General features: G+C 50.0%; 4 protein-coding genes across 4 annotated transcripts; 2 read left to right on the top strand and 2 right to left on the bottom strand.

The window, feature by feature from the left end:
• Nucleotides 1–266: 266 nt before the first annotated feature.
• On the top strand, nucleotides 267–1,504 carry BO79DRAFT_285839 (cytochrome P450; the record flags this gene model as incomplete). Its single annotated transcript, XM_025688404.1, has 2 exons — nucleotides 267–322; nucleotides 430–1,504. 2 exons carry the CDS (start codon nucleotides 267–269, stop codon nucleotides 1,502–1,504), a joined length of 1,131 nt encoding a protein of 376 aa, XP_025542375.1.
• Nucleotides 1,505–2,478: 974 nt separating this feature from the next.
• Nucleotides 2,479–10,304, bottom strand: BO79DRAFT_141520 (type I polyketide synthase; the record flags this gene model as incomplete). The annotated part of the gene is made up of 8 exons (XM_025678254.1): nucleotides 2,479–3,826; nucleotides 3,878–4,209; nucleotides 4,274–4,636; nucleotides 4,699–5,557; nucleotides 5,630–7,907; nucleotides 7,979–9,167; nucleotides 9,222–9,782; nucleotides 9,843–10,304. 8 exons carry the CDS (start codon nucleotides 10,302–10,304, stop codon nucleotides 2,479–2,481), a joined length of 7,392 nt encoding a protein of 2,463 aa, XP_025542374.1.
• A 1,262-nt stretch (nucleotides 10,305–11,566) lies between these two features.
• BO79DRAFT_279703 (putative MFS transporter) lies at nucleotides 11,567–13,254 on the top strand (the record flags this gene model as incomplete). The annotated part of the gene is made up of 3 exons (XM_025688003.1): nucleotides 11,567–12,327; nucleotides 12,383–12,616; nucleotides 12,705–13,254. 3 exons carry the CDS (start codon nucleotides 11,567–11,569, stop codon nucleotides 13,252–13,254), a joined length of 1,545 nt encoding a protein of 514 aa, XP_025542373.1.
• A 315-nt stretch (nucleotides 13,255–13,569) lies between these two features.
• On the bottom strand, nucleotides 13,570–21,802 carry BO79DRAFT_236101 (polyketide synthase; the record flags this gene model as incomplete). Its single annotated transcript, XM_025684546.1, has 12 exons — nucleotides 13,570–14,429; nucleotides 14,483–14,797; nucleotides 14,849–17,737; nucleotides 17,792–19,228; nucleotides 19,268–19,467; nucleotides 19,528–19,651; nucleotides 19,716–19,813; nucleotides 19,866–19,990; nucleotides 20,042–20,350; nucleotides 20,411–20,885; nucleotides 20,937–20,988; nucleotides 21,782–21,802. The coding sequence occupies 12 exons, from the start codon at nucleotides 21,800–21,802 to the stop codon at nucleotides 13,602–13,604; spliced, it is 6,873 nt and encodes a 2,290-aa protein (XP_025542372.1). The 3' UTR covers nucleotides 13,570–13,601.
• Nucleotides 21,803–22,581: the final 779 nt, after the last annotated feature.

Here is a 22,581-nt window from a genome sequence, read left to right as displayed (position 1 = left end):
TATCCGCTTACAGAAATGTATGCTTTCCTGCACTAGTATCACCTTCCAGTAGAGTTATGTCAGACTTCATATCTGGAGGGGCTGCACTTCTCACTGTCAGCCTATCCTCCAACTACCACTTCATGACAGGGACAGCGACTTTGGGCATTTGGTCCCAAAATCTCCTGCTGCTCCTTGTCATCTGAATATTATGGCGAAGATTCGTGTGGCCTAATTACTTTTCTCCACTGCGACACCTGCCATCCCCTCATAGTGGGACCTGAAGAATGACACAACGTCTGCGACTCTATACGGAACCCCGCGGAAAACCCCAGTGTGACTGGTATGTGGAGTAGTCCCTGTCCTCAAGAATACTTCGGGGTCCCCTCTACTCCCCTCCCCGCATTTTGGCTTTCTCCGGTTGGTGCTGATCACTGATGGAATGTACAGGGTCAATCACATTCCAAACGATGGTTTGATACGCTACCGTACTTTGCTGAACTCCGACCGACTGTTGGTGACTTCTCCTGAGGCCCTCGCTGAAGTTTTGACGACGAAATGCTATGACTTCAGGAAGCCCAAGTGGCTGGTAGGTGAACTGAAGCAGGTACTAAGGGTTGGGCTCTTGTTAGCAGAGGGAGATGACCACCGAATCCAGAGAAAGATCCTCACACCAGCCTTCTCGTTCCGTCATATCAAGAATCTGTACGGAGTATTCTGGGACAAGTCGCACGAGTTAGTGAATGCGATGACAGAGCACCTGTCATGCAAGGAGAAGGAGCAGCAGATCACTCGACTTGCGTGTGACGAGTCCCCGCCCGGCACCGGCGTGCTCGATATTGCAGATTGGGCGAATCGAGCAACGTTAGATATGATTGGGATTGCAGGTATGGGTCGAGATTTTGGGGCAATCCACGACTCGAACGCGGACTTAGTCCGTGCATATACGCTGGGTTTTCAACCTTCAAAAAGTGCCATCTTTCTTGCCATCTTGCGTCTTCTGTTGCTTGATTGGTTGGTCAATCGTCTGCCCTTTCGACGGAACAAGGAAATACAGAGAGCCGTCCGCACGATTCGGGGCGTGTGTGCCGAGTCGATCCATCAAAAGTCCCAGTATCTTTCAGAGAATAGCAACCCCGAGCATCGGGATACTTTCAGCGTCGCACTCCAGAACGGCGGCTTCAGTGAAAAGAGCCTCATTGACCAGATTAAGACATTCTTAGCTGCTGGACACGAAACGACGGCAACTGCCGTCACATGGGCAATCTATCTACTCTGTGTCCATCGCGATGTGCAAAATACTCTCCGCCAGGAGGTACGCGAGAAACTTCCGAGCCCGGATGACCACAAGAATTCTTTCATACATCAGAGCATCGATTCCATGACCTACTTGAACGCCGCCGTATGCGACAAAGTTCTTCGCTACGCTCCACCTGTACCATTTACCATCCGCGAAGCAGTGGTCGATGCAATGATCCTAAATCAGCCAGTTCCCAAAATCACGAACATAATGCTGGTCCCTTGAGCTACAAACCGAGATGCGCACCTCTGGGCCCCAGATGCGCAGGACTTCAGGCCTGAAAGGTGGCTGAAGCCAGACACTCGAAGTAATGACCCTATAATGGCTTTTTTGCATGGGCCCCGGATTTGTATCGGGCGATCGTTCGCAAAGGCTGAATTTACCATCCTTGCTGGCTGCCTTGGTATGACGATTTGATTTCCAATTGGCGGATGACTGGCTTCTGGACGAGAGACACTTGAATATAACCCGCACAGTAACTGCCAGGCCCGTCAGTGGGCTTCTCGTTAAGGCAACCCCTTTGGTAGGCTGGTAGTAGCTTCATGGTGGATGAACCGTCGTGGAAGTGCATTGTCGGGGGGCTACGTGCTTTCGCACGCACACCACCCTCCTTGGAGTAGCCACCCCTGCTTTCGCTCATACTAATGCTTACGGAAGTATGGATTGCGCTGCCAGCGTCGTGTCTGGCTTATCTTTTCGTACCGGATTTTGGCCCCACTGCTTTGAATCGATATTTGTACTGAACCAGAACGGATGTCTCTGTTTAGAATCAGCCTTTTAAACTACTGATCAAACGCTACCCAGGAGAGAGCCAGATATTCCCATAATTGCTTCGCAGTCAATTAGACGACTTGCGCTCACTTCTGGCTGAATAGAAGTTTTAAGCTTGTAGCTTAATGTCCAATGGCCCATGCTAAAGGTACTGGTTGACGTCGTACTCTTGCATCTTGGGCCAACAATGTTCAGCTAGGCTTGAGCCCCAGACACAGTATAGACCACCCTGCATAGTACTACTGGTATCACGAGCCCCACGAAGATGATAGCCATTAAGCACTGGCAATTTATTTGACTGCATATTAAAGGTCCTAGCGAAAACAGCCAAGTAAACACAGACTGGTCCAGAAACTGATGAGTGAGTAATGACTACTATCTTCCTGATTTCTGGCAGGCCTTCATACCCATTACGTACCCCCTTCCGCTCACACATTCTGCGAAACGAACTTCTTCTTCAGCGCCTCGATTACCAGCATCCCTAAAGTAGCAATAGACCCCGCATTCAAGATCTCCAATGTGCTGATCTCAATGCCGCCCAGACTTCTCTTTATCCAGTTCCTGATCTCGATTGTGACAAGGGAATCGACGCCCAGCGCGGCTGGTGATACTCCAGCATCTAGATCCTCCAATGGCTGTAGCATAAAGTTGTAAATCTTGACAGCCAGTTCATGTGTTACTACTTCCACTGAAGCAGGGTCATTAAGCACTGTCTCCGGATCTGCTTCTACGGACGTTAGAAAACTTTTGAGCGCGTCGGTCTCTCTGTTTCCACCACTGCTATTGGCTGGTGCCTCATTGTATATGTTCTGAATGACTCCCATGCGAGGGTCCTTTCTCCACATTATGCGATTGGAAGGATCGGAGAGAGGCTTGTCGCAGCGTAGCCCGATTGTTAATGATCCATCTTCCATTGGATCCACTGCGGATTTGACAATGGCCCAATTGAGTGAATCCAAGAGGTCCATCTCTCTGAGGAAGTACCCGTCCGCGGCGCGAAGAGCATCTGCTTTATCAGTGTTTTTAGCTAGGTAGCCAATGTCGTCCATGAGACCGATGTGTAAGACTGAGGCGGGGAGACCTAGACTCCTGCGGTACTGGACGAAGGCGTTGAGGAATGTATTGGCTGCGGCGTAGTTTGCTTGGCCTGGTGCGCCGAAGGACCCGCTAATGGATCCAGCAGCGAAGAAGAAGTCCAGAACTTCCGGCATCGCATGGTGTAGATTCCATGTTCCTTGAACTTTTGGTTCAATTGCGGCGGTCCAGTCTGAGAGATCCATTTCCATGAATGGCTTGTCTTGAAGTACCATTGACAGTTGGAAGACCCCCTTGATTGGTTTCTTTGCGACTTGGGTGATGTTCATAACGTCTTCTTTGTTTACGACATTGCCTTGAACGGTTTGGACATTGCAACTCTGACATTCTAGCTCTTCAATAAATCGTAGGTCCTGTTCTGATGTTCCGGCCGATCGGGAGAAGAAGATGAGGTGTCTGGCGCCTCTCTCGACTAGCCAGGTCGCTATTGCTCGGCCCAGGCCGCCCATCCCGCCAACGAGTAAATAAGAGGCATCGGCCCTTAGAGTCAAGTCCGGAATAGTCGCAGCTAGTGGCAAGTCCTGCTCTCTTTCTGGAAATGTCACGATGATCTTCCCCATGTGCGTGCCTTTCTGCATGTAACGGAAGCTGTCCTCAATCTGAGAGGCAGGGGAAACTGTCATGGGTGAAATAGGCTTGATGTCTCCCGATTCGAGCATTTGAATGGTACGGACAAGTAGCCTGTATTATTGTGTTAGCGGAGTGGTTTAGTGCACCGGAGCTGGAACATACCGGTGACGCTTCGAAGTGTCAAGTCCATTCAAATCGATACCAATAAAGCTTCTATTTGCCTCGAAGAGACCCATGTTCAACTGGGCCTTTCCAACAATGTCTTCCTTTCCTATTTCAAGCATTTTACCACATGGAGCTAAGCATTGCCAGGAGGCATGTAGACGCTCCCCCGACAAGCTGTTGAGCACCAGGTCAACACCACGTCCTTCAGTAGCAGCAAGGAGATCCTCTCGGAAGGAACTGTCACGAGAATTAAATATATGACTGCGAGGGATACTGAAGGCTTCTGTAAGATAACGGGCCTTTTCCTCGTTTCCGACAGTTGTATATACCTGCACATTGTTAGACACGAACTCAATTAGACTTGAAGTGTCACTGTAACGGGAAATGGCTCACCTGGACTCTACCAATGCTCTGGCAGATATTCAAGGCTGCGATCCCAATGCCTCCACATGCGGAGTGAATCAGCACTGACTGGCCGCTCTGTAGACCACCGACATCTAGAAGCGAGTGGATGACAGTAGCATAGACGGCAGGCAGAGTGGCAGCTTCCTCATATGAAATGTTTTGCGGGACCTTGGCGCATTTCGTAGCTGAAATCGTGATACGGGTTGCAAAGCAATTTTTGTTGATGTAAATGACTCGGTCGCCAATGTGAAGGTCGGTTACTCCAGTACCTACGTCTGTTACCACACCGGAGCCTTCCAGCCCAATATCTAATTCTTTATCTTCAAGAACTCCCATAGCAAGAAGCACATCCTAGAATTTTGGCTCAGTATTTCCTGAGGGTGACGGAGTCAGGAGATTACGGGGGTTCCTACTCTAAAGTTCAGGCCTGCGCAACGCGGCTGAATGACCACTTCACCGTGCTCAGGTTCTCTTGTTGGCAAAGGGGTCCATTGTAGAGTTTGCAATAGTCCGGGGCGCCCGATGACCAACTTAGCAGCGCAAGGCTTGGATGCCGTAATTGCCAGGTCGTGGGCCACTGAGGCCGGATAATATCGTCCTACTAGAATGGTCCCATTACGGATAAAGAACTCGCTATCTGCATCGAGTGATCCCAGTGAATCATGGCTGTGAAGGCTTTCGAATATCTTCACAATCAGTAGGCCGAGTGGATCTTTGAGCCAATTTGATTCCAGGGTTGCGAATGAGACAGAGTTCTCTGCTCGTAGCGTTCGAGCGAGGCCAAGGGTGAGGCCAAACTCGGGTGATGAACTTACTTCATATTGGGCCGCCGGAATGAGCCACAGTATCTTGCTGTTCCCTTGTCTAGCCACCATTCTCTGGAAGGCTATCAGATCTTCGTGGGATATGTTCGCGAAGAGCGGTGCTTCGAGCTCCAAAACCGAGATAATGTCTTGATCCGGTGGAGGCCCATCTTGAAGTGTGCTCAAGTCGACCTGATACCCACGGATCGTTAGCGTATCTAGGAGATGCTCAATATTCTGTCCGACATTGTGGAGTAGAGTCACGCGATGAATATTGGGTAGGAGTTGTGCAGGCCGATAGATCATATTGACGTTGATGTGATATGGGCGAGGGCCGTCGAAGACTTCGGCAGCCTTCGAGTACCCTGCCCGTTTCAGAGCGTATTCCCACTTGTGGGGAGGCATGAACGGCTCATCAACTCTCCCATCATTCTCGCCCAGCCACCATCCTGGCAATATTCCCATAATTCTTTGTCCAATTGGTCAGCGTGGACTATGAAATAAGAGGAGCTTAGTATAAAGGTTGGAATATGAGACTTACAGGCTCGTAGCCCTTATCGTTGGGCATAATTCTTGCAGAAATAGGTAACCTCGGGGAGCAAGTAGCTTTCGCACGTTCACCAGAGTCTCGTGGATTATGGGAGTGGCATGTAGAACATTGCTTGCAATGATCAAATCGTATGATTTGGCCTCAAAACCTTGTTCGATTGGGTCTTTCGTGATGTCAAGCATCTTGAATTCCAGTCCTTGATATTCTTTGAACCTCTCCTGCGCCGCGGGAAAGAATCCAGCGGAAATATCAGTAAAGGTGTACAGCGAGTACAGGCGGTCACACTCCGGGCCAGAGGATGTGGTTAGACCTCGCAGGGCCGTTGCCGTGACGCTTCCGGTGCCAGCCCCAATCTCGAGCACCCTCAAGGTGGGATTTGTATGGCCTGCAGAAGCGAAGAACTTGACTGAGTTTGTTCTAGACTCGGCGAAATCATAATACTTGCCAAGTCCGTTGTCTGCTTGGAGTAATTCAAGACTGTCCACTTGCCCCTGGGTGAGAGCAATGCAATTATCTAGAATCCTGGTGATGAGCTCGGCTACGATTCCAGCGTCGGTTTGCGACACGAGGTGTTTCAACTCGTGAATCAATGCGAGCCGGGCATCAGTGCTGTGAAACAACATCTCCTCTGCATTTGGAAGCAAATCATACTTGTTGTTCCATGCCCTAACTATTTGGAGCCCAATCCACGAGCGGAACTTCTGTAGGTGCTTGATGTCACAGTCCAGATGGAATGTCCGATGGCCTATCTCAACCATACACAGAAGTGCCAGTTTTTCCAGTCGTTCAAGGTTTGTTGAGCCTTTTTTTGAGCCCTCACTGGTTTTAATCATGAAATGTATCATGTTCAGTTGAATGTGGGGCTTCCAGTGTAATTTAGCTGCCCCGATCGTATCAGGCTTGTCCGCTATTGAATTTCTTTCCAAAGGGGAATATCTGACTCCCGCTAGGGACAGAAAAATGCCTTTTTCGGACTTCGCTACCACTTTTCCAGAAATTGCACTGGTAGAGCTAGTTGTGGCAGCAGCATCGACGACCGCATCCGTGAGACTCCTGCTGCCACTGACATAGATTTGCTCGATCCTTGTTGGAACACATAAATGGGATATGCGACGGTAAATACCGTCACAACTTGCTGGAACCAACAGTTGCAGACAGTGATCTATGGTTGTTGGGTGAACGGCGTAGGGAGATTCAGATACCGTAGTTGCCACTAGCCTGGCAGAAGCCATGTTCTTACCCGGTAGACAAGTCACATCAGTCAACCCTCGGAAACATGGACCATAATTAAGACCGATTCTCTTCATCATTGCATACAGGCCGTTGGCTGACCGGGGATACTGGGAAGAGGGCGGTATTGAGGTAGGATGCGTGCCTCCCGCTCGGATCTGGCCTACACAGTGCTTGATCCAGGCAGTCTCGTTGAACGAGATTATGCTGAACTCCCACCAGTCAGAGTCCAACATAGTTGTAAGCCGAATAGGATGTAGATTCATTATTATCTCAAATGTCTTGGACTCGTTCAATATTAATGCTGTGTGCACCATGACATCCCGGAAGGTGCAACGGTCGTCTGAGGAGATCTGTCGCATGGCCTCCACTGCCATTGCAAGGTAGCCTGCACAGGGGAATACGGTATCATTGATAATTCGATGATCTCGAAGCCATGGCACGTCTTCTAAACGAAGCATGTTGCGCCATTCGGGTCGTAGGTCGTTGCCCTCCAGGGTGCGAGAGCCTAGTAATTCGTGGTGAGGAAATTCACGGGACCTCCACTCCTTGCACATTCTGCTTTCGGACCAATACTCATGCTCATGGTGCCACTGGTATAGTGGCAAGTTAGTGAGCAAGCGCCTTGCTGGGCAGATCTTCTGGAAATCCAATGATATATTGTTCAAGTATAGCTCCCCGACCATGTGAAGTATGGATTCGGTACAGTCCTTACCTCTTGTCATGGCTGCGACGTAGATGTCTTTAGACCGGTTAGCTTCTTGGGAAATCTGTCGGAGCGGCCCTTTGAGGGCACCATGTGGACCCATCTCGAGGAAAAGATGCTCGGTGGATCCTTCACTGTCCATCAAATGCTTGACAGCACCATAGAATAGGACCGGCTTTTCCGCGTTTTCTCGCCAGTAGCCCGCATCTAAACGACCTGGCCCTTCTATTCTCTTTTCGTAGACACTCGAGAAAAAGGGCACTACAGGAGCCTTGCTGTGGACATGCTGGCACAGGAAGGACTCAATGGATTCGCCAATATCCAGGATATGGTCTGTGGGATGATCAACACTCAGAATCCCAACAATTTGTGTATATCTGTAGAAGAGCAAACTGGGTACCCACGGGAATGATACCCCATCTCCACATTCAACCTACGAACGAAACACCCCGGATTGTCTCTCTTGATTGCTTCACAGGCCTTTTCCAAGACATCAAGATCCCCTGATAGCGTAATACTCTGCGGGCTATTTTCGCACGCTATTACGATCCCTTGAGTCAAATAGCGGGCGACTTCCTTATAGCCAAGCCCTATGGCGGCCATCCCACCCGGTCGTGGGTATCCTTTGGTCAGGTACCCACGGTAATATGCGATTGTTATTGCTTCCCCGGCTGTGATCGCCTTTGAAGCGTAAGCGGCTGCGATCTCTCCACCGGAGTGACCAACTACTGCGTCAGGCCGAATGCCCCATTGACGGAGAAGGTTCACTAATGCCACCTGAACAGCCGTGACTAGCGGCTGGGAGTACTCTGACTTAATTAAATTGCTAGTGCGTTCTGGCTCCAACAGTTCGTCTCTGAGATTCCAAGAAGGGGCATGTTCCAGTCTGGCCAGTACGGCGCTCATATCAGTAATGTCTTCGTCGAAGGAGGGATAGTCAATTATCAGCTCTTTAGCCATTCCTGCCCATTGGGACCCTTGACCAGGGAAGACCATTGTTATCGTGGGTTTCTCTTTGATTTTGGTCAAGCGAGAGAAGACCAAGGCATCGTGTGATGCACTGGTGACACAGTAGACTCTGTTAGCTAGATGTTCCCGTCGATTGCACAAAGTGTATGATATTTCCGCCATCAAAGATGGATTGCAACGGATATATCGTTCATGCTTGAGTAGACTCTGTGTCAGTGACACTGGGTGTGCTGCTGATATTACGTAGATGAACTTCCGAGGACGGGGAAGCGACTTTAAGCTTCCACAGATGGCCTTAGGGTCCTGGCTATCGGCGTCGGGGATAGTAGTTTGAGACATGAAAGGTGTAACACTCTCGAGAATGATATGTGCATTTGCTCCCGCGATACCAAAGGAGTTTACGCTCGCTCTCAACGGCTTATTGGACGGCCATTTTATCACGTCGACTGGGACCTCTATGTTAGCCTCCTTGAAGGGAATATTCGGGTTCGGAATCGAGAAGTTTATGCTCGGGGGAATTCTCATATTCTCCAACGCCAGTATGACCTTCACAACTGACGATACCCCGCAAGCGCCCTCACTATGGCCCAGGTTCGGCTTGACGCTTCCAATGTAGACTGGATCCTGATTACCTCCGAAGACTCGTGCGATTGCCGCAGCTTCGACGGGGTCACCCACAGGTGTACCTGTTCCATGAGCCTCAACAAAAACGGTTTGCTTAGGGTCGAGCGACACTTCTCGATATGCTTGACGGATCAATGCCTCATGTGCATCAGAGCTGGGCGTCGCCATTCTCGGCGTTCCACCGTCGAAATTCGTCGCAGTCGCCCTGATGACGGCACGAATTGCATCGCCATTTTTGATCGCCTCTCCAAGGGACTTGACATAGATGACATTGATGGCTTCCCCCCTGGCATATCCGTTCGCTGCCACATCAAAAGTTTTGCACGAACCGTCAGGTGATAATGTACCTTGCTCCGCCGTGGCAATGGACATTGTGGGCGAGAAAATAAGATTCGTACCCGCAACCAGTGCCCCGGAACAATCGCCCGCACGAATCGCTCGGATAGCTTCATGCAAAGCAATCAAGGACGATGAACACCCGGCTTTGATGGTGAAAGAGGGTCCTTTCAAATCGTATTCGTAACTTATTCGATTAGAGAGGGACAGATCGTGCCCTCCAAGGACTCGGAACATCCCTGCATCCTGGATATCCTTGGCATGGAGATCCAACCAGTCCTGTCCGGAGAACGTCTTAGTTCAGTCCATTCTAATTTCTATACTTATTTCTCTACTTACCTCGCCCCAGACTCCAACATAACAACCAATTTTGCTGCCGCGCCAGTTCACTTGACCTGAGGATTGCATGCATTCGTAGACAACTTCGAGCAGCATCCGTTGCTGGGGGTCAACATCGTCCGCCTCCTTTGGACTCATCGAGAAGAAGGAAGTATCAAAATATTTCAGGTTATCACTCTCTGCGAGAAAGTGTCCATGTTTCATCGTGACCGATCCTGCTCGTCCAGTTGGGCTATAGAATCCGTTCACATTAAACCGACTTTGGGGGATCTTGCTTCGCGTGGATCGCTTCTCTGTGATAAGCTTCCAGAGTTCTTCCCCGGTATGAATTGCCTCAGGTAGTCGCAATCCAAATCCGACTATGGCTATCGGCTCCAAGGGGCCGTCAGCTTTACCATGGGTCACAGGCTCATTCGGGAGCTGCACGGACAGCGCCGGGGAAGGTGGATCTTTGGAATCCATTATGGGTCTGATGAACATAGAGGAATTGGATATAAAGAAGAGTGACTGAGGGGAGACGAGTGGCAGATCATCTCCATATGATCAGACTAAAGCGAGACAGCGAGACTAGCATGAGGTATGACGAACGGCATGGCCCTTCAGCGGAGCTTTAGATCCGGGAACCTTCAATCAGGCCCCTTTCAACGGTCATAGGTCACAAGTAGCATAAAGTTACCTTGGCTGTAGCTAATTAGATGCCAAGGGTTTTCATAATTCTTCTTGTTCCATGATTCCTAACCATTCGCTTAGAAACGTGACATTCATCTCGTGGACCTCTCCCATCTTTAGCAACTTCGGTGGATCCGGCGCAGGGCATGTCAGTCGACCAATGAACAATTGAAAGAATAAAATGACCATCAAATCCGCGAGCAAGATACGGCGAGACAATGACCTCGGTCGATGGTAATGTGATGATTGGTTTAGATACTGAAGCACAAAGTCAATTGGGGAGTGCGAAATGACAGGCAGGTCAGCTGACGGGAAACCAAACCGACCAACCGATATATACTTTGGCTTATCTATTCCAATAATTCATATAGTTCCAGAGTCATGGGCAGGGATTCAGGCCTTGGTAGACAACTGGCGTGTGAAGCAAGGTTATATTCGGCAATCCGCCAACCGAGCGATCTTCATGTGCTTCGAGTCGATAGCACGGAAAGTACAAGTTCAGATGCTGCTGGTCTTTTCCACGCGACAAGCCACCTTTCTTCACTAAGCTGTTCTCCTCGATGGAGGACCGTCCGGGGTCTTTGTTCTATTCAAAAGAAAATCATGTGGGTTATACATGTTAACCTTAGGATAGCTTATTTGGGTTTGATTACGACTGGTAGGTCTAGGCCCCATAAGGAATCTGTGGGGGATCATTTGCTTTGACAGCAGTTTCTGTTTCTAACCCTAGAATCATGAGTAATTTGCCTGCTGTTGCTGACATACCCTGATATAGAAACTGGTCAACACCCATATTCGGGATATGACCCAGCTGACAATCCATGGAAGTGGCCATATGCTTAGTGATACCTCCATATCATGTGGTAGAGTCCACTATTATTCCCCAAAGTTGACTTCATTTTCTATGTCGTAATCAGTGGAGGGCGCCCTCCGTATAGAGAATAGTTAGGGCAAATGAGTCAAAAGCGGGTCCAGTGCGGGGACTCCGCAATGGGTTCCAGAATTGACATGCTTCTCGGCGTCGCTATCTCCAAATTTTTTCGCACACTGCCGCCATGTCGACAACTACCACTACAGTGGCCAGTGAGCTCAGCTCACTCCGTCTCTCCGCTGAAGAAGTCCGACTTCCAGCCCCTCGAGATGACCGAAAGTCGCGCCTGCAACAAGTCGTCGTCATCACCCAGCTGTTTGCCGTCACACTCACGGCCAGTGTGATCAATGGCTTGGTTGTAGTCGGACTCCCCACTATCACTGCAGACCTCCAGCTGCCCCCTTCGCTCTCTCTATGGCCATCGTCTGTATGCAGTCTCGCGACGGCTTCTACACTCCTTCTGTCCGGCTCAATTGCCGACACAATTGGCCCACGATGGGTTGAACTAGTCGGATCTCTCGCCAGCGGCGCCCTGATGCTTGGGCAGGGTCTGTCGCAAACTGGAATTGAGCTGGTAATCATGCGAGCCTTCCAGGGTGTCGGTCTCTCAATGCACCTCGCCTCTTCAGTATCCATTGTCACGCAGCTTCTGCCCCCTGGTAAAGGCCGTAACCTGGCATTTTCCTGCATAGGCCTGAGCCAGCCATTGGGCTTCTCACTGGGACTTGTCGTCGGCGGCATTCTAATTGACACTATTGGCTGGCGCGCAGGCTGGTACATCGCCGGAGGAATCACTCTCTTCTTCACCGTCATCGGACTGTGGTCATTACCCAAGAGCCCCGTGCAGCGAGACGGACACATTCTCCGCAATGTCCGAACCAAGATCGACTGGGTGGGAGCTGGACTTGCTTCAGCATTTATGGCATTGCTCTGCTACCTGCTCGCGTGAGTACGCTCAAACACTAACACTATGCCCCAATCTAACCAGTGTACAACACAGCATCCTCAGCGCAAACCCCTCCCGCATCCGCTCCGCAGAAAGCATCATAATCCTCTGCGTCGCCGCCATCGCCCTCCCCACCTTCATCACCTGGGTCCATTTCCAAGTCAAGCGCGGCAAACCAGCCCTAATCCCCAACGCACTATGGAGAAACACCTCTTTCTCGAGCATATGCGCAACAGTCGCCCTGTCAAACGCAGTAATCAACTCCATGGAACTCTTCGCCAGTCTATTGTACGTCCCCACCTCCCGCTTTATTCCCTTCCTTGTCACCACCCCCTTATATTTTCATTACCACGTACTAACAAAACACCTCAAACAGCTTCCAAGAAATTCAATCCCTCAGTGCCCTCGGCGCCTCGATCCGCATTCTCCCCAGCCTAATCGTCGGCGTGCTCATCAACCTCGTAATCGGCTTCTTCGTACACCGCATCCCCGCCTACTGGATCGTAACCATCACATCCTTCTTCTGCGCCTTCTCCCCGCTCCTCATGGCCGTCATCAACCCAGCTTGGACATACTGGGCGAATGCCTTCGTCGCGCAACTCCTGCAGCCCATTAGCGCTGACGCACTCTTCACGGTAGGATTGATCGTTATCACGAATGTGTTCCCGGATGATACGCAGGCGTTGGCCGGAGCGGTGTTCAATACCTCGGCGCAGTTTGGGAGTGCGTTGGGAATGGCGGTGTTGCAGGTTATTTCGACGGTTGTGACTGAGGAGAAGGAGAAGGGTGGAGAGAGTGAGAAGAAGGCATTGATGGAGGGATATCGGGCCAGTTTTTGGACTATGTTTGGGTTGATGGTGGTTTGTACGGCGGTGGGGTTCTTTGGGTTGAGGAGATCAGGGAGGGTGGGGTTGAAGAGGGACTAGATTGGTGTTATTTGGGTTGTTTGGGGGGTTTGTGGGTTATTGTTCTGCTGGTTGGGGTGTTAGGGTGGGAAAAGTTTGTTGGCTTTTTATACTTCATTGTCTATATTGGGTTGGTGTGGATTTTAGGGTTGTTGTGCATCTGCATGAAGTGGACATAATAGACTATGGCATTATGATTAGTGAAGGGAAAGGGAAATCAATACTTCTAGAGTATCTCGAAAATAGTTTAATTACATTCATAACCGAAATTCTGGCATTCTTGTCTCAGAGTATACTATAACATATTCAGCAGAGCCCCTTCACCCACTTCGATCCCTCACACTTCAAGTCAGTCTCTCAACCTGTTATCACTTCGCACCACCCGCCCCGAGCGCCTCAACCGCCTGCCTCGTCAACCCCTCAAACGTCATCTCCGGCGCAGTAAACGCATGAAAACTCAACGCCAGTCCAAACTCCCCAAACAACCACTGCTGCAACTCGGACCCAATCATACTATTCAGTCCATACGAGGCAACAGTCCCTTTACTGAAATTAATCTCGTCAATCTCCCTCCCCAACATACTCGCGCATTTCTGTACAATCCGATCTCCAACGTGCGCCATTAGCGTCTCATAATCCAGCTCCTCCCCATCACCGATAACTTCCCCATCCGGTTTCGAAGCTCTCAACGAACCCTGCAAAAGATCCAAGTCACGCTGCACATCACGCAGACGAGCATCACCATGCCAGAATAGACGGTTTGTACCGGCAGAACGGTGCAGCAGGGAAGGATCGAGCCCTAACACGAGATGACTGGGACTTCTCGGAGACATGGCGACTTCGAGACCCTCGAGCATCTCTACCTCGTCAATTCCGTAGAAGCCTAATCGCTGGAGAGAGTCCTCGACGGTTTGGCTTTCTGCTACTACGCCGACGTCGAGGAGCATGGGTAGCGCTATCGAGCAGGCGGGTAGGCCAAGGGACTGGCGGTATACTGCGAACGCGTCGAGGAAGCTGTTCCCGGCACTGTAATTTGTCTGGCCTGGTGTTCCTATTGTGGCCGAGATCGAACTGGTCATGACGAAGAAGTCTAGTGGAGCGTTGATGAGGATGGAATGGAGGACATGTGCTATGCGGAGTTTGGGGGTGACGGCAGCTTGGTATTGCGCTGCCGTCATGCCCTCGAGTAGGCCGTCCTAATGGGTGATTAGATTATGTCGTTGGAGATGGAGACAATGAGGTTATTTACCTGCAGTACCATTGCAGCGTGCACCACACCACGGATCAGTCTTTCTTTCATTACTCGGGCGACAATGGCTCTCATATCAGACTCATTGCCAGCATCAGCCTGGAATACCTGTACGGATGCGCCGGCCTTTTCAGCAAGCTCAACGGTCTGTGCTGCCTTTGGCTGCGTTGCGCCTGAGCGTGACACGAAAACGAAATGTCGACAACCTCGTTCCGCCATCCAACGGACCAGACTGCTTCCAAGACCGCCGAGCCCTCCGATAAGTAGGTATGCTGCATCAGGGAAGTATTTGACCCGTTGGATCGGAGGTAAGATCTGCCGTTGTCAGAGTTGTAAAACACGAGGCTAGTGAGAATTGCAACATACCTTTACCGAACTTTCACCATATTTGAATTGCACTGCCGCATGTACCTCTCCAGTTGAACCTGGAGATGCATTGAACTGGTTGCCATTTGACTGCGTGGGCATTTGATCAATGCTGTAAACTGGCACATGGGACGTCCAGATGTCCTTGTTCTTCTTCAAAAACTCCAAACCATCCTGTAGGATTTCAGCCGCCATCCCTTGTCGTGTACCGAGGTTTTCGTATCCCATCGGCAGGAAAGAAGCACCCTTGGTAAAAGGACCTGTATCCAGCTTCCCTTCCATTCCTTCATTGCATAAGACAAACCGACCGGCCGCTGATATATGTCTCCATGCCTCTTGACCAGCTGTTGAGAACTTATCGCATATCACCAGTGAAAACTTCCCGGAGGTGGCTTCGAGGACTGGCGACATATGAGACGCATGCATATCCTCAACCACAACAATCGGGATGCCGGACGCCGAGGCTTCGTATAGTTCTTCACTCTCTTCTTGTGTCGCTACAACGACAGTGATCCGGGCATTCAATTCCTTACTAAGACTGATGGCCACCTTAGCAAACAAGAGGGGCATATGTAAAATGAGGATATGATCATCCTTTTGGGCTCTTCCTAGCCAGCTCATGCAGAGAAGGACTTTGCATACGGTTGGAAGGGCAGCACAAAGAAGTGCTGGGTCGAGACCTTCAAATTCGAAACAGGCACCTTTCTGTGCCTTGACGATAGTTTGGTACCCACTCTGTGCGGAGAGTGTGACTACCTGGCGAAGTGTACTTTCGCGATCATTGGAAATTGTATGGCCAACAACGATGACCGGTTGCTTTGTGCGATGGTCAGGAGCCCAACCCTGATATTCGGTCATCTTCACCTGGAGACATAGTTCGTCCACCTTTGAGTCCATCGAAAACTTCTCATTGGCCCTGAAGATGAACTCGCTTTTCACAAATTCGCTCTGTAGCGGCATGTCCAGTGGCAATTTAACCGCCTGACTATCCTTCGGAGACGTACTGGGACATGTCCATGGCACCAACCGATTGGAGTGGAGAATGCCTTCGTGAAGCCAGAACTCCATCTCCTGGCCAGAGCTCTGAGGTGCTGCAGATCCCAGAACTGCCAACATAGCCTGTGCGATGCTCTGGGGAGACTCCTCCCAGTCAACATCCAACGATAGGATCTTAGCTCCAGGATTCTCCGATCTGACAACCCGCAGGAATCCTAGACTCAGCCCGCCTTCGGCAGTGCGGCCTTGGTTGACACCCAAAGTGAGCCAGAGAAGCACACTTTCCTCAGAGAGAACCAGCTTCTTGAGCATGTCAAATTGTGTCTGGCAGGGATTCGACAAAATGGTACCATCGATGTCAAGAATCACCGTATGTTGGTGAAACGCATGGTTTGTCCGGTGCAAATTTACTACATCGACAGCCACTTCCAGGACCTGTAGCTCTTCCACACACTCCCTCACGAGACGTTGGTCCGAACTTTCTTTGACTACCAAGGTAACCGCTGTTGGCTCTGGTTGTCGGTCACCTTCGTACTCTAACTCCTGGGAGAGAAGCAGGCTAGTCTGTGAGACACATAGCTCTAATGCTGGCCTAGATATTATGGAAGGACAATCCAGACAGCTGCTAGTTACCGATGTGTTCCCATCCTGCATTATGAGCATCCTACCGGTGGGCACCAAAATAGATTGTAGTTCTTGGATAATGGCCGTATTCAACTGGCCCTTGAAAATGACAAGGTCATGTGCGCCCTGCAAGCTTGAAGACAACTGGGGGATTTCTGGTGAGAACTGTATTATCGATGTATCCTCCGGTAGAGAGAACTTGAGTTTCTTTTTGACATCCCCGTCGAACATCTCAGCAATGGTTAACTTTCCAGTAACGGGAAACTGGCGCGTCACGGCCTCTAAGAGGCTATAGTCGTCTCCTACAGCAACGAAAGCTCTTTGCATCGGTCGCTTGTGGTTAATCAGGCCAATTAATTCGTGGGCAGCCTCTTCCAGCGACTTGTAGGATGACTGTCCCTGATACTTAGCTGCATAGTCAATGTCAGGTTGCCATCGGTATTGCATGTACTTCTGATCCGGAACGACCGCTGTCGAGCGAGCCGACCAGCTCATCTCGTGCTCCTTGAACCATATTCCCTTACATTCCAGCATCGGGTGCCCATTCGAATTGACTAGCTGTATGTGTGACCGGAAAAAGGGGCGCTGGCACTCATCTGTCCATGCGAATGCATTTCCTTCGGTTTCTTCAGGATAAGCAATGGTCATCTCTTCGACCCGCATGGGGATGGTGCTGTAAGGTATGACATTATATCGTCCCTGCTCGAAGGAGATAATGGCAAGCTGGAAACAGGCATCAATAGTTCCGGGATGCATGACATATCTTGACTCGCCGGCAATCGTCCCACTCTTTTGGTTTAACCCGATGGTACTTGCTGCTGCGTAATCCCGGCCGTTGGATTCGACCTGCCCTAAGCGCTGAAACGTGTTGCCATAAAAGACTCCAACTCGATCGAACGTTCTATACCACCTGTCGGGGTTGGTACGTTGATGCAATTTCTTAATGACATGTTGGTGACACTGGCTGGATACATTAAGCTTGGTCTTGCGAGCCGTTATATGGCCACCACAATGGATGGTCCAGTGGTTGTCCAGGAGAGACTCGACGGTGAATGTATACCAGTCGGATCCCTTATCGCTCTCCCGCGTCAGTCGAGTTACTACCTCAATCCCATGATCATTGTCCGGTATCACAAGGCCTTGCTGAAAGTTGAAGTCTTTCAAGCAAACTCCATCACAAGGGCTGAATGAAGTATCGCTAATCTGCCACAGGGCTTCAATAGCCAATGCAATGTACGCTGCACCAGGTAGCAAAAGCTCGCTGCCAACCTGTCTAGATGGTCAGATAATGGGGCTCGTACTCGTCTAGACGCATTCACTCACGCGATGATCCCTTAGCCACGGCACATCCCGAAGCCGTAAAACATTTTTCCAAACATGATTGGTATCAGAGAGGCCGGCTACCCGTCTCCCCAGTAGATCATGTCGAGGCTCTGACTGTTGGCGCTGCTCCTGACTTAAGCGGGTCTCTTGCCAATAGTCTTTTGTGTAGTTCCACTGATACGCGGGCAAATCAACTAGCAGTTGCGGCCCTGGTTCTCTGGCCAAGTCGTTTGTCACATTCTGCAAGCGGACAGCATAGCCGGCGAGGAACAGACGCCCAGCGACCCGCAGCAAGTCGTTGCATGAATCAGATCCTCTGATAAGGCTCGGTATGTATTTGAATTCCTTTGAAATACCACCTGCAGACATTATCTGCTTCAACGGCTCACCGAGGACTGAATGAGGCCCAATCTCGACAAAGTGATTCAACTCCAACTCTTCCAGACTGTTAAGCGCGACTATTGCTGCATGAAAGCGAACCCTATTAGAGAGGTTTTCCGCCCAATACTTAGGATTGATATCAGATTCGTAAACCTGGCTCCCTGTCAAAGAAGAAATCATTGGGACCCGGGCGAGCCGTTCTGAGGCGGTAGACGAATCAGTCCTCCGGCTTGCATCCAGAAGTAGTTGCTCATAAGATTCAGCAACAGGTTCCATTGCGGGCGAGTGGTAGGGTCTTCCTGTTATTAGCTCCCTCGTGAATACACCAGAGGCGTGAATTTGCGTTTTCAGCTTTTCTTTCGCACTCGTCGAGCCACTCAACGTCACAATCTCCGGGGAATTCTCACATGACACGACAAAGTCTGTGCCACGAATATAAGGTTCGATCTTGTCCACCCCGAGGCCTACAGCAAGCATTGAGCCTCCAGGGCTTTTCTGTGCAACTGCTTCGCCACGATAAAAAGAGGTTACAAAGGCTTCCCGAGCAGATAACAAACCAGCTGCGTATGCTGCTGCGATCTCTCCGGAAGAGTGCCCCACGACGGCGGAGGGGGTGATTCCCCATGTTCTTAGCTGATCGACTATAGCGATCTGGATTGCTGTGCACAGTGGCTGTGCTAAATCAGGCTCCGCTATGTGGTGTGAATCAATGTTTCCCAACAAAGCTTCCTCTATGGTCCATCCTACCGGTGGCTGTAGTGTCCTCATATACTGATCTAAATGGTTTATAGTCGTGCTAAACACCGGTAGATTGTGCATAGCATCTTTTCCCATGCCAACCCATTGCGCACCCTGCCCCGTGAAGACGAAGGCGATCGGGCCAGGATCTTCTGCCACGTCGAACTCAAAACTTGGCTTGCTGAAGTCTTCTATCTCGTGTCCTTCTAGTGCAATAGTAAAGGCTCTATGTGAAAAGTGCGTTCGATGGCAATTGAGCGTGTATGCGAGATCTTGAAGGCGATGATTTTCCACGATACAAGCGTGCGCTTCGATGTTCTTCTCTAGTGTAGCTCGATCGTGTGCTGTGAAACATACCAGAGCCTTGCCGGGGTAGGAGCTTTCATACTCTGGTTTGAACACTAGCCTCCCGTGGTCAGAATGCACGGCCTCTACAATCAGATGGCCGTTGGTGCCACCATATCCGAAGGACGATACCCCAACCCGCCGGGTGGGAGGGCTCTCAGGCCACGGTCTGGTATCCACATTGATTTTCACATTCCACTCGTCTTCCTTGACTGTTAATTTGTTAGCATGGTTGGCTGCATTCAAACATCAGAGAAAAGTTGTCTACTAACTAGCTGGGTTGAGTGTTTTGAACCCCGCTACTCCGGGTATGATACCAGACTCCACCATCAACGCCGCTTTGATCACAGCAAATATACCACTGGCAGCTTCACTATGACCTATATTCGCTTTAATCTTTAAGAAGATAAATAGTCTCAGTGTCTCCATATACCTCAGAAGATTTGCGGAGAATACTTACTGCACCCAGCCGTAGCGGCTGCTGGCGACTCCGTCTTTCATTCATTCCATTGGAAATGGCTTTGACTTCTATGGGATCGCCAACAGGTGTGCCAGTCCCTAAGAAGTTTCAGCAGCTGCTTGCGTTTCACAATTCATTGCGCATACTTACCATGGCATTCAACATAGGGTGTGTCTGTTGGGTCCAAGCCGGCTCTTTTGTAAGCAGCACGTAGGACCCTTTCTTGGCCTTCAAGACTGGGATGGGTAATTCCTTGGTCTTTAACTTTCCCATTTCTACAACAGTCAGTCGCTTATTCGACGCTTCGGGATCCTGCAATTTCTTACGTATTGAGCGCTGAGCCGCGGATGACTGCTCGAATCGGTTCACCACTGTGAAGTGCATCACTGAGCCTGCGTAGGTAGATGGCGCCTGCTCCTTCGGCACGGCCGTACCCATCTGCTGCAGCATCAAAGGTGTGGCAGGTGGATGTTGGCGATAGGATCCCCAGCTTAGCGGTATCCATGTGCTGATCGACTGAAACAATTAGATTCACGCCTCCTGCGATTGCGCCGTCGCATTCGCCCGTCTGAAGTGCCTGACATGCTTGATGTATAGCAGTCATAGATGAAGAACAGGCGCTATTGATAGCGGCGCTGCATATGATCAGTCGGATTGACTTTATGTGAAACTATACTTTAGTTACCGGCACTCACCTTGGTCCGCGTAGGTCGAACACGTTACAGATCCTCGCACTGAGGAGACCAGGGTCAGACCCTGTGGCTGCATATTCGTGCCGGAAGTCCGGTTCGCGATGAAGCATCTGTAGGTAATCTGAGGTGTAGCAGCCCACAAATGCCCCGATACTCTCCCCAGCAACATCTTCCAATCTCTTACCGGCGTTCTCCAGGCACTCATACGTAACTTCAAGCATACGCCGTTGCTGCGGATCTAGCCACATGGCCTCAATCGGGGTGATGCCGAAGAAGTTGGGATCAAAGTCCTGAGGACTGCCGTCAAGAAAGTAACCTCCACGGACATTGAAACTGCCGGGTCTATTCAGGTTCTCATGGTAGAACGCATCAATTTTGAACCGGCTTTCGGGCACAGTTGGGGTCTGGACCGATTTCCTATTAACGAGTACATCCCAGAGATCGCAAGGGGTCGTAATCGATCCCGGCAAGCGACAGGCTATATGCTGGTTAGTATAGAGAGAAGAGATGAGTGCATATCGGTACCCACCCATGCCGACGATGGCAATCGGCTCAAAGGGGACATGATCCACAGGTGAGCCCTTTGAAGTAGGGTGTCGCGTCATCAAGATTGTAGAGACCTCGTGAAACAAGTATTTAATGACTGATACGAGCTGGGTAATTATATGGGTTTTCGATCTGGGTCTTAGTGAGAGCTTAACACTTTTGGATGCAGGCTCGAGGAACAGGGATGGATGAGGGGACATTTATACCTTAAAGACGAGTCTGGCTCTATTATCCCTCACCAGATGCAGATAATAGAGTTCAGCACACGACTCGTGTTTCCCATCTCTTTGGGTCATCATGCAAGGCGAATCATTCGTTTCTAGGAGTCGCCCACAACATCCACATTCCGCGGCATGCTGTATCAAGTTCACCATTCCTCTTATTCGCAGGTCGGGTTGATCTGAAAGACGTCATGTGTCCAATGAAAATCAACCGGTGATCCTCACTCAGTCCGTCGATGGAAATGGTTTCCTATCTAACGTCCATTGGATGGGAAGTTGCGCAAGGAAACATAACTGGCATGGACCTTCATGATAAAATGGGTGGCTTAGACGTTGATCCCTTGAGAGGTTTCGAATGACACAGAACCACGGTATAGAAGAAACCAACCATGCTCTAAACATCACTGTAGAAGCTAAAGCATTAGGAAACTCGCTTTCGCCACCAAACAAGGTAGTGACGCATCCAATGATCTGACTGGTAGGGGGGTACCTTTTCATTAATGTTTGTTCAAAGTTAGATGGGCTTCTCGATAATGTATCAGGCTCAACAGATGGCGTGGGTAGATGAGGATAATAGCCTTCTGGGACTGTGAGGTTCGTAATATACCTTGCCTGTTGTGATGCACATGGTTCCTTTAGGCAGTTCAGACTCACATGACAGCGACCAACTTGACGCGGTTGCAAATAAGCGGCGTCAGAAAAATACCAATGGTCATAATAATGTTTGAATCACGCTATTGGACGCTGAGATGAAGCATTGTCCCAATTAGGCGACCAGCATGCTATGGCAGATGCAAGGTGATAATCGAAGGAGTGAGTGGGATGAGCAGAAGTAGCGAGTAAATTGACCCTCCCTTCAGCTCTGTCCGCTACTTATATAGTAGCTAGTAAGTAGAATCCTTTCGGCAGTTTTGTGTACTAAGTACTGGAACTGATAGAAAGCTCAAGGCCAGTGAGGGCAATGGAGGTCATGGAAGGAGTGATTGTCCCTGTTGAGACAACAAATGTCAAACTTCACCGCCCCTGTACTCTCATGCAGGACAGCGATCATGCAGCACGATTTTGTTTCTCGAAAACTTAAGATTAGTAATTCACATCACACTTATATGAGGCTGGAAGTATCTGTGGCAATCATCCTCTCTAACTTTTAAAGGGAATCTACAATTACTGAAACCTTTCCAATAGCAAGTGTTTCCAATACATTTCACCCGCTCCCTTCAAGGATGCTGACTATCTACTTGACAGCATACGGATAGTCCACAGACCTCGAGGCAGGTCACCGCACGCACATGACAATCTGCATAAACTTTAATCGCCAGCTATGGATGCAGAACACATATAGCCATTCCCCAAAATGAACCTGCTATGTACTAATACTATTCATCTGATGTTGCCACGTATGAACAC

Source organism: Aspergillus costaricaensis (assembly GCF_003184835.1).
Source record: "Aspergillus costaricaensis CBS 115574 unplaced genomic scaffold BO79scaffold_7, whole genome shotgun sequence".
Lineage (NCBI taxonomy): Eukaryota > Fungi > Ascomycota > Eurotiomycetes > Eurotiales > Aspergillaceae > Aspergillus > Aspergillus costaricensis.
This window is presented reverse-complemented; position numbering and strand designations above follow the sequence as displayed.